Raw genomic sequence first — 12,488 nt, forward strand, 5'->3', positions numbered from 1 at the left:
AAGTGCATGATAATAGCAGACCCATTGACCAAGGGGCTAACACCTAGGCAATTGCTTGGGTTATAGTCTGGGCCATTGATTGAGTCATGGTTTGGGCCATGGACTGGGTCATCTGGACTATGTGGGCCATTTGAATGGATAAATGGCCCATTTGTGAAATGAGATTAGCCATTCTGGGTTATTGGGAGATGATGGACTTTAAGATCAGGAGGGAGGATCATGATAGGCCTCAACAGCTTGATGTTGAGCCCTTACCGGCATGAGGCTGAGTCTGAAAGGGTGCCATTTATGCGGCCAATATAAAATAAGTGTAAATAGTAACATTACGAGTCATCACCAATATAAAGCTGCTTTTCTCAAAATGCCAAAGTAAACTCTGATATGACACTAGTCAACTTGACTGTGTGACTTTTTGGTTTTCTTTTTTCCTTTTTTTTTTAAAGAAAAAAATACACTTTATCTCGGGGCATTTTCGGGCAATTAAGGACACAAATGTCACGTGCAGCTCATGCGACGTAAATTTCGTTCAAAAGACGGAAAAAACTAATCGATAGTATTAAATGTCACGGTAAGGTAGTTTGTAAAGGTCCGCCAAAATGGTAATGCGTCGGGCGTGTAAAATATATTTTTCTCTTTTTTTAAATAAATAAAAGATCGACGCTACAACTCAAACACCGTTGCAACAAACCTATTTCATAACAATAGTCGATAGTAGCAAAGGCTTGGACAAGCCCAACGAATACTTCCCAAGGCGGTATGAATAATTTTTAGAGATCGTTTTTATTGTAATTTGATTGGTCATTTTCAAGTAATAACGCAGATGCAACTATCTCTTTTTTTTTGTCGTTATAAATAGTATTAGAATAACTTAGTAACGCCAAATAAATGGTGGTTACAAATGGTTGATCTTCAAATTGTAGGAAAGTGCAGTGGTCTTGAGTCTTGAGCTCTCTCTAGGCAGAGAAATGGGCCAAGTCGTAGTAATATTGTGAGATCCACTTTGCGATGATTTTCACTTCTTGCTTCCTCACATCTTTAAGCCATTGTGGATCTTCCTTACTTGAGAACCTTAAATCCACGTGGTGAGCCCCTGTTAACAGAAAATCCAATAAAAAGCCAGCAATGGAGAACATATGAGTGAGTGAGAGAGAGAGAGAGAGAGAGGGATGCTCATAAGTGTGATAGAAACTCTTTTGAAATTGAGACCAAACTTGATGGCCTTTTTCTTTTCAATCAAACAAAAAGTAATCATTCAAAGTTTAAATTAAAATGATAAATTTAATCATTTAACAAATATTTTAACAACACGTACAATATTTAATTGAAATGAAAGGTAAATTTTAGAAGCAATATTCGAATTTAAGATTTCAGTTATAATTTCATGTTAAATTACCTCATATCTTAAAAGTTTAAGCAGATAAAAAAAAAAAATTAATATCGTAACAAGGTCATATTAATTTGAAAATATAATTTATTTATTCAATTTCAATTTATATCAATTTTAATATTAATGTTGCTTTACAATCAAACTTTCAACTAACCTTCTTTTGCGACAATAGCAACTATGCTTTTGGATATATTCTTCAGCACCCTAACAAAACACCAAAGAAATTCAAAGAAATTCTTATAAATTGACGTGACAGTTTATATAACACTTATCGCATCAGCCTAACAATTAAAATGTTGACTGCTATTAACAGCTCACGTGATACGTAATTTCTATAAAATGTGAACTATCACGTGAATTTATAAAAAGATTATAGCAAAAATTATAGTGAATCGAGGTCAGAATGATAGAGGGAGGTAGGAATTGAGAGAGAGAGAGAGAGAGATATGATACCCTCCACCACTCCAAGGGTCCCTTAAGCCATTAAAGAAGATAATGTTGCTCCCGAAGCTTTTCAAAACCATGTGGATATCCTGTTCGAAATAGAGAGACAATGTTTCAGGCATGCATGGAAGATGATGAATGATGGCACTGGCACAACATGTTACATGGTGAATGATATTTTACCCACATGCCCACCAAACTCGGTAGTGATCCAATTGGGTCGGGGCTCAATGTCAAAGTGAAATTTGCAGTAAGCGACCCGATCTTCATAGTGCCACTCTGAAGCTGGGAATATGCTCTCCTTATTGTTTCCATCTGTTGGCATTATCATCTCTGTACACGCCTGCCCAAATATATATATATATATATATCCCTAGGTAATTAGTGGGGTACTTCAAATTGGACCAACTTATTTAATTTTTCTAAAGTTACAAATCACATTTTTATTTTACTATTGCCTCACCCTACGGACATGGCAATGTCAATCCACCTTTGGATTAGTCCTTATTAAAAAAAATATAAAAGGAAATCTAAGAGCTGATTGACACTGCTACATCAACAATATGATCGAGATTGTAGAGGAATAAAAGTGCGGTTTCTATGATTACTCTTTCTAAAAAATATGTCACATTTTGATTTGTACAAAATTTTCATCTAAACTAGGTTGAAAAAATTGACATTTGTTCTTAGAACATGCATGTAATTCTCACGTGCATTCTAAAAATATAGGTGAGAATCACGTGCTTTAAAGAAAGATATCATATGCTATGTTAATCTTATTAAAAATGCATATAAGAATCACATATTCTAAAAAAAAAATGTTAATTTAATAGATTGAATTAGATAAATTTATTCCAACCAAGTTTAAAGCAAAACTTTATCCTTTTAATTTTGTCATTTAAACTGACCCCTTTTATTTTTTTTTCTTAGTCTTACTTTAGTGTTGGGCTCTTCCTGGGCTATTTTTTTATTCCGTGATTTTTTTAAATCATTTGGACCCGGCCCATTTCGGGAAAGAAGGCTTCTGCGTCTCACCTCCTAACCCAGCATAGATGCATGCTTCCTCCACTCAAACGAAACTCATACTCTTTTAACCAGAACTATGTTGAGGTTTGGGGCTCCATATTTATTAAAAAAAAATATTATATAATCTTTTTAAACTCAAATTTTTACCCTTTAGAAATTTTCTTCTTAGTTTTGCTCCCCTCACTCCTAAAATTCTAGTTTTGATTAAATCAAATATATTCAATTTTTTTTAAAAAAATAAAAATAAAAAAGAATTATGAAATGCTTGAGAAAAACGTGATTTCTTAAAGTGGGATAAGAGAAGAGATGGGTGAGGATAAGAATGGTTGTGGGAAAAGGGATTTGTATGCAAGCAATTATAGGCTCCAAAGAGATAATAATGGTGATGATTAATTATTAATGATTAATGTAAAGCTAAACTTTTGCATGTGAGGCACATGGTTTTCTTGGATACTCTTACATGATCTCTTTATTAGGAGTGTGAAGATCTTTTGATTCAAACTTACGAAAGTGCTTCCCCTTTAGTGGGTTGTGGATCAAACATCTTCCTTTTCAGAGGCCAGGCTCGTGGATCTATTCATGTAGTTAGCTTTGTAATTATACTTATTAAGAACGAGAAAATACATTGTTTATTCTTTATAATTTAAGTGATGCCTCTCTATTCAAAAGCCCCCCCCCCCCCCCCCCCCCCCCCCAAAAAAAAAAAAAAAAGGTTAAAATTTTATTTATTTTAGGAAAAACTTTGCTATAACCCTGATCTTTCTTCACTTTTAAAATAAGGTACCAAAACTTTAAAAAGTGTCAATTTAGAGTATCCAACTTTTCATTTTTTCTAATTTTAACCATCCGTTAGAATTTTTCGTTAAATCCTGCCAAAATTTTCAAAATACTCCTCCGTTTTTTTAGGAATAAAAAAAAAAAAAAAATTGCGAGGATTTAAGTGTTTATTAGAATTTAAAAGAATTTGTAAAAATACTCATGTCTGAATCTTTGAAAAGTTTTTATAATTTTTTTAAAAAACAAAACAGATGGGTATTATTAATTATTTACATCATTGGGCTATAACACAATTACGGAATATTTAGACACCTTTTTAAACTTTAGAAAGAAAAAAAAAATTCGGAATTATTTAACATATGAAATTTCATTTGGACCTTGTGAAGAGCTCATTTATTAGATCTTATGCTGATTTTATATGAATTTATCCAATATCAACGACGTATTTTAGGCAGGATAATCCCAAAATATTTATTATTTTATTATTATTATTTGTTTTCAATTAGGTGTTGACTCTTGAGATATCTAAATGAAGAGTAACCCACTCCTATTTTCCATTATTATAAAGAAAGTCAAAATTTTATCTTCTAATTTTTTTCCCCCGTGGAATCGTTGGTTAGGTGATTAGTCCTAGTCTGGAAAACAAAAAATAATAAAAAAATAATAATAGAAGGAAAAAAATGCAAAATAAGTAAGTGTGGTTTATCTGATTTAGAAATAGTTCATTATGATATCAAAACGAGCTCAAAGGTCTCTGAGGTATACTAGGGAAACAATTTACTCCCTACAGTTATATTTCGTCCACTAATTTAATAGATTCATTAGTGTCACTCCGATTTAAATATCACACATGTCATAATTTTATTGGTTATGACATGTTATACTATCGGGAATCTGTTATTTCAATGGACAAAATATGACTATAGAAAGTAAATTTATTTTTTTGACGTACCTTAATAATCTTTGAATTTATTTTAATACACGAAGAACTAATCGTAAATTAGGTAATCTACGGGCAATGATTTTACATTTTTCCCATATAAGAATGGAGTGTGGGTCTGCAGGACAGATTTGAAGGCATAAATTAGCGGATCCGGATTCTCTACGATTTCGTTGTCACCTAATTTTTGTTCCTAAACCGCTAAACGCATCGAACGGTTAAGATTGACGTGGATGCTCGTGCAACGGAATTCACAGCAAAAAAAGAAAAAAGAAAGAGGAATGTATATGCTGTACCTGCCAACTCCATCCACTGAGGTCATGAGGATCGGAATCATCGGCCAGATTGAAGCATGTGGCAGTTCCACTGTGGTTATAATAGACGTTAGCTGCACCGTACAACTTTGCGAATGTGTCATTTCCAGTCGTTGGATTATCAATCGCCTTGCACATCTGGACCGCCCACACAACACAATAAGGTCAAAAGTGTCTTAACGACTATTATACTCCTCCAAGAAACTAAAGAAATTATTATTATTTTTTTTTTTATGAAAAAAAAAATTCTTCTATATTGGTTTCAAAGAATTTATAATCTAATATATTAAACTAACCTTTTTTTTTCGTAGCATATTTTTTTTATATGCATTTTTAGTAAGATTAATAGGCCATGTAATTCTCACATATATTTTTATGTGCAAATCATGTGCTCTAACAACATATATATAAATTTAATAGATTTAATTAAAAGAATTTCTTTCAATTCAATTTAAAATATTTTTTAAATAATAAAAAAAAGCACCTGTTTGACTGGGTAAGCTGGCAAGGGACTTAAAAAACTCGAAGGAGTCGGATAATCAGTCATAGCGGTGTAAGCGTATGCAGTGTAAAGCCAATTCTTCAGAGAATCTGCATCAATATAATTCCTATAAAAAGAAAGTTAATCTCTAATTATATATATAATTGCAGGTTAAGTACTTAATTAAGATAGCATGAATTTCTTACTTGCATATTCTAAATGATTTTCGGAGCATATGGAGTCCTCCAGGTTGTTTTGCTGTATCTCCAATTTGTTGCCATGAACTTTTTATCACTTTGTAGCAGTTCTCGCTTTCGCTCTGAATTTTTAAATGAAAAACAATAAATTTTACATCAAAGATATATATATATATATATATATCATTGTTATTAACAGTAAATTACTTAATTCATTTTTTATACTATAGTGCATGTGGGGGTTGGTGCATATAACTCTGGAATTGTTATTTGTCGTCTTTGAATAACATAAAAGCCGTGACTATTGGACTTTAGTGAAACGGCATTTCTAGCTTGGCCTAGCTGCATGTGACATTATCTTAAACCTCTTCTTTAATTGTCTTTTAGCTTAGACAAAAATGGAAATAAGAGAGAGAAGATGATTGATATTTTCTATTAATAGGCTGTTAAGACACCTTAAGCTAGAGAGAGAAGGCAGAAGACCGACGCAACCCTATTTCTTAGGAAGCCCGAATTTCTCACAACCTAATAATAAAAAACTTCATTCTAGAGAGAGATCCTAAAGTCCTGAGTGATGATTTTGCTTAAAAGAAAAAGGTTGTGGGGTTAACTGAGTAACGTTATATACCGGACAAGTATTTTTCTTTCATCCTCTTAAAGTTCGTTGGGTTTTTTGTTTAGAGGACCATACCACATCAGCTTTGAAGAATGGAAGAAAATACTTGTCCGATATATAACATTACTCGAGACTAATTATTTTAAACAGATGCGTCTCGCATCTTTTAGGAGCTCGAATTTTTCACGGCCTAAAAATAGGAAGAGAGAGACCCTAAAGTCACGAGTGATGATGTCGTTGAAGCTATATGGGGATGTCAAATTCACAAAATTGAGGATAGGCGAAGAAGATGCCAAGGCTCCAATGGTGATGTGCGGATACTTCAACCTAAACCATGCTGCCAGCACTGCAAAAACCAACGAACTCGTTACATTATTATCCCAATATATGTCCAAAACGCTTTCATTACATTAATTTACAAAAACAACTCCCACAACCAGCTATTCAATTGATTGAGACAATTAGACAAAAGTTTTGTTAGCGGAAAAAAAGAACAAAAAAACAAAAGCGAAAGGATTGATGATAAGATTGACTTACTTCCTCCATAGGATCCTCCGAACACGACCACAGGAGACTCGGTTGCTGTCAAATTTTTCTTAAGATCAATAATCAAAGTGGCATAATCTGCCAATGCCTGTGTTGAGCTCAGATATCCAAGTGTACTTGTATTGCTATAAGCAACGACTTTCTCACCCCCAAATGGCACGGATTTCCCATAGAACCTATGCTGCAATATATTTTTCTATTCAAATCACTTTTTCACTAAACCTTTTAAAAAGCAAATAAAGGATGTTCCGACGACTTCTATGGTCATCCACCGTTTTTACCTCTAAGGTGGTCGGCCATGCCAAGTAACAGCCAATCACTCGTCAACCTTTGAGACTATTCGACCACTGGTCAAACCACTTCACCCACTACCGTAGGGTGACAGACCACCACTTGCAGGTAAAGAGTTGGTTGGTCAATGGTCACGGGTCACTTCCCTGCATATAGTACCACTGACGGGTGGTGTGACCACCTCCAAACTATCGGAAGTGGTCGAGATCGGTTCACTCCACCAGTCACACCTATAATAGCCTCCCCCACCCACCGGTGGACCTATCCTAACAACTCCCATGAGTTGGCCACCACTCCCTCAAGGGTAAAGGGAAAGTTAACAGCATAACATTTCTTTCAATGATTCTTAAGCGTAAGGATTTGTAACATATATATATATATATAACTAGTTTAGATCAAAATTACCTCGATGAAAACAAGAAGAGCTTTGAAATGGGGTGCGGTTTCGAACATAAAACCCGTGTTCTGAGCGAACCATTCTATCTCTCCTTCATTTCCAGTGTAGACGAAGATTGGGGCATTCTTATGAGCACCTCCCCAGTACGTGTCATTGATCAGATATCTCTGTTGAAAGGTTTGGTAGCTCTGGGGATTGAAATTGAAGTGGTCAAGTGTTTGGGTGAAGTACTTTGTTTTGTAAAGCTGGTGTTTGGTAGAAAGCAAGAGCTGCTCCGGCCTAATTATTGAAGAAGGAAATGTCGGAGCAATTTTGGCAACTGATATGGTCGAAAACAACAAAATGAAGAAAGAAAACCATACAAGTAAGAACCCGGCAGCCATTATCCTTGTCTTTGTGGTTTCTATGGTCTGCAGTACTCTACAGAGAAAGTGTGAAGAGATCGAGAGAGGGAATCTCAAAAGTCTACAACATCTGATCTATGGATAAAAAGGCATGGAGGATGGTTAGACGGTTGGCTGAAATTTAGATAGCCTTTCTTACTGGACCATTGACTATGTTTAGATGGAAGTGGTGCTATTATACAAGCTCGTGGGCTGGCTCCTCTCGTCTCTCTTTGAGAAACTCACCGTGTTTGTCGTTGTCTATGTGGAATTGTCTCCTAGCTAATTTCGAGGAAAAATGCTAACTATTATGTCTCCATCCCCTTTCATCTTGTGGGATCGATGATATGTCATTGCGCCAATCCAAAGGCCGATGGACTTTGTCACTTCAGCCTAATTGGATGAAGGTGGAATGGCATCTAGGCCATTATGTACGTGTTCCTTTCACATGCACGTGTTACTTGCGGTGAACTATTTTTCTTTTCAAGTAACGTTAGAAACCACACTTTTATTTTATTATTATCTCACCATACATACTAATTAATATGGTATTGTCATGTCAGTAGAGTGGTATAGTGATGGAATAAAAGTGTGAATTTTAACATTAATCTTTCTTTTCTCATCTCCATAGTAGATAAATTTGACCAAGTTTGGGTTGGTTGATTGATCAACTGTTGACTATAGGGAACCGTCAATATAAAATAGTTAGGCTTAAAACTAGCTTTTGGATTGATTTGTGTTTCCATGTGTTAATGTACGTTGTGGTAAAATCATGTTAAATTCTTTTATATGTGTAGCAAATTCTATTAGTGTTTCAAAGCTTACGGTTTAGCAGGGCTAATATGTTGAACAAAATGTTTTGTATAGTGGATTCCCATGAGATTTCTAATATGTTGTTACCTATGACAGAGTGGATTAAAAATGCGAATTGCTTACATACATAAATGTGAGGGAGTGTTGTTAATTGCAATATTGAATATACATGTGTGAGAGCTTAAAATAATAATAATAATAATATAAACTTGGGAGTAAAAAAGAATAAATGAAGTTTCATATTTAAAAATATTATCTGGATGTATATATAGTTAATATATTACAATTGGACACACCCCCACTAAATAAACTTTGGGATTAAGTGATGTTGAACTATGTTATATTTTAATCTCACATGAAAGACTTTTTAATCTCCTCAAAACTAATTATATTATATAGCATATATATTGACATAGAACATGACATAGTGACCCACAACTGATCTTATGGGTAATATTGCAATTAAAAAAAATTAAAAAAAGACATATCAAATAGTCAATTAATTAGTTTTAAGTTTTAACCACACTTTCAATGGAGGATACAATTACAATTAAACCTTGAAGCGAGAAAGAATTAATTAAGCTAATTTTTCTAATGAACTTTAGGCTTAAAAAACACCCTATCCCCGTATTAAAACAAAAGCAAGTATTAAATATGGATTCAAGATGTCTTGATTACCGGTCACTTCACTTGCTTAGAGACAAAAAAATAAAAATTAAAAAATTAAAACAAAAGAAAAGAAAAAAAGAAGTCACTTTCACCATAAGATATCTTCTTGAGGCTTAGAATACCTCTTTTAAAGTATTCATTTTGCCTTTCAATGGCTGCAAATGGCCCCATGTTCATCCTCTAGTCTATAGACTATAATTGACAAAGTGATTGGATCATCTGCAGGGACCCAAGGTCACCCCACCTTGTCATATATGCCTACGAACTCTATATTCTAGTACTTAGAATACCTACAAATTTTATATATATTTTACATGCAAAATAATAATAATAAAATTAAATCAATAGTAGAATAACTCGGAAACATAAGTAAAAATTCAAATAAATATATTTCTAAGTCAACGTATAATAAAGGATATGTATATAATGGAAATCGAGAAGAACATATAAACATTTTTATGAAAACAAACTTACTTGAAAGATTTTATCCCAAAAAAAAAAAAAAAAAAAAAAAAAAGAAGGGGAAAATGGTTACAAGCTTGAGGGACTGGATACAAAGAGAAAGGAGAATACAAACTTTATACCTACAAACTTTATATATATATATATATATATATATTCTGTCAATTGTTGAGGTAATGAGTAGAAATGCATGTTTGAGAAGAAAATAAAAAATTAATAAAATTGTTTTTATATCACATCAAAAATACTTTTCTAAATTTTAAAAAGAAAAAAAAAAATGCTGACCAACGTTAAAATAAAAACATTTCCAGCTTCACTTTTCCCTTCATTGCTTGCGTAGCTTTTACATTTTCAGGTTAAACAAACAAGGCTTTGCTTCAGCAAGCAGCAAAAATTGAGAACCAAAAAAGTACAAACTGGGCGAAAAAGAGGCACCCAGAAAAGTCAATTCTTGCACCCATTTTTTTATCACACAATTATTTAATAATATAAATGTAGTACTTCAAAATAATCATGAAATCTTTTATCTAATAAGGATTAATTCAATAGATAATTGTGGGTGTTACGTACATCATCATTGTTGAATAGGATTATAATATCTAACCTTTCTTATTTCGTTATCATATATAGGGAGCAACTCACTTGCAGTGTTAGATCTCATTTTTTCCAATTTTTTCCTTAGATTTTACATAGTTAAATGAAATATAATGGGTTAGAATATTAATTAAATTATTAAATTTACTTATTTTTATAAATTTAAGTTTTTGAGATATGTGACGATTTAACGTAAATAATTTAAATGATAAAAAACAATTTAATTCAATCAGTGAAAAAAAAAAAAAAAAGAAGAAGAAGAAGAGGGAAATAAGCAGATCGATAAGGAATACGAGGTTTGGGTTTAGGTGGTGATAGTGGTGACAACGACTATAGTGGTTGAATTTGGGCGCGGAGAAGGGAGAGCAGTAGAGGAATGATTGAGGGGATCCAGTGTAGTAGGATTAATCTGTTTTGCACTATTTTGAACTCTTAGATTTTTTTTTTTTTAAACGAAAGACCTGAGTATTTCATTGATCAAATATCACGAGCATACAACTCTTACATCATAAAACATAAAGTTATGCAAAATCATAGCCACATGCTATGAGGTTACATAGTCATAGATACAAACAAAATTCTTAAAATAAAGTGGTATATATGACTTTCATTTTCTGCTAACCCATGTACAAAATAGTTAAAAAGTAAATTTGCTCCGAGCATACTAAATCTAAGACAATGGTAACCAAATATTCTAAAAAATTATTTAAACCGGTCGTGAGAGATAATTCCTCACACCGAACTATCCAGGCCATGAGAGATAACTCCTCACACCTGACTAACCTTCATTCCATAGATCATTCATGATGGCAAATCTAAAGAGAAGAAAACTTTTATTCAAAACAAAAAAAGGACAAATAAATAGCAACGACGGCTAAGGAGGAGATGTCATAGCATGGAAGTAGATTGACGGATGCATAGCGGAGAGGCTAAAATTACTGATCTAGTCAGATAACACCTACAAACAAAAGAAAAAAGCAGAATGAAAGGAGAAGGGTAAGAGCGAAGAATAGAAAGGGAAATGGATAAGAGGAGAGAGCAGATATGCTACCTCTTTCTTTCAAGTCTATTTTTTGATAAGTAAAGTCTAGGGCCAGCTTCTCAGATTTGACGTGAACTCTTAGATTTTATTTAGCTGACATGATAAAAATTTTAAGCCACAAATAAGAGGAAATAGAAGCAAAATCAGCTGGAGGTGGCCCTCTCCATGACATATAACCACCCACGATGTGTAACAACAGCTGGGGTTGTTAACTGAAGCTGGTTTACAATTTTTAATTGAAGCAGGTAGATGCTACATAAGCTTAATTGGACCCTTAATTAACCGATGATCATAATTAATTGGCGAAGAGTCAGGCCCAACTGAGGCTAGTAATCCTGTAAGTTCAACCTCATTTGGTCTCAAGGAAGTCTGAGTTTTGAATCAAACCCCAGTCTCCTGACCTTTTGATTTCTCTTTTAAGTCAATTGAAAAAGGCTAGAATTCAAGAAATTGTCGATTAAAGGTATTTTTGTTATTTTGAATAGTAGGAGTCGGACGTTGCAATTTTAATGGTAAATTTGAGGAAAGTTGTAAAAAAATTAAAAAATAAATAAATTGATGCGATAATTCACATAATACTCACAACATTAATTATTAAAATTATGAAGTATTACGTCACAGTCCACGTTACACTTATCATGTTCACAAATTAACGTAACAATATATATGACAATTATTATATTAACTATTAAATTATGTGACATTTGTTTTTATAAAATATTTACCAACATGTTAGTTTGTAAAGAAATTAATATTAGAAACTGTAATACCCCCGCCATTTTCCTTTTCAAATTGCAGTAAAATTTATGTTTTCCTTTTTTGTTAAAGTAATATAAATAGTAATTCCGATGAGATTAACTTGACTAAAATTATGCTTAGATTCTCAATCAAACTTGTCCTAATTTAACATGATTTAAATTTCAGGGGCCCACCCCAAGTCATCAGTCCACCTAAGTTTCGCTAATATTCGGGGACCCACAGGGTTTGGTCCCAGTAACACCAAATCAGAACACAACAACCATATATCCTCCCACTCGTTTGACCGCCACGTAATCACGCTCACGAATCCCGACCGCGTCCGATTTATTCTCCTCCTCCTCCTCTTTTCC

At 33.4% G+C, this 12,488-nt stretch overlaps 1 protein-coding gene across 2 annotated transcripts; it reads right to left on the reverse strand.

Annotated features, from left to right (window-relative positions):
- Positions 1-812: 812 nt before the first annotated feature.
- On the reverse strand, positions 813-8,048 carry LOC133874123 (uncharacterized). Of its 2 annotated transcripts, none has more exons than XM_062311956.1 (10): positions 7,425-8,046; positions 6,720-6,909; positions 6,395-6,528; positions 5,576-5,688; positions 5,373-5,496; positions 4,871-5,026; positions 2,019-2,174; positions 1,841-1,920; positions 1,542-1,591; positions 813-1,090 (listed from the first exon to the last, which is right to left on the reverse strand). In XM_062311956.1, exons 1-10 carry the CDS (start codon positions 7,797-7,799, stop codon positions 954-956), a joined length of 1,515 nt encoding a protein of 504 aa, XP_062167940.1. In that variant the 5' UTR covers positions 7,800-8,046; the 3' UTR covers positions 813-953. The 2 variants fall into 2 exon arrangements, 1 of the variants encoding a protein (XP_062167940.1); XR_009901214.1 differs by having other exon boundaries at positions 1,001-1,090; positions 2,015-2,174; positions 7,425-8,048.
- Positions 8,049-12,488: the final 4,440 nt, after the last annotated feature.

Source organism: Alnus glutinosa, chromosome 7 (assembly GCF_958979055.1).
Source record: "Alnus glutinosa chromosome 7, dhAlnGlut1.1, whole genome shotgun sequence".
Classification (NCBI taxonomy): domain Eukaryota; kingdom Viridiplantae; phylum Streptophyta; class Magnoliopsida; order Fagales; family Betulaceae; genus Alnus; species Alnus glutinosa.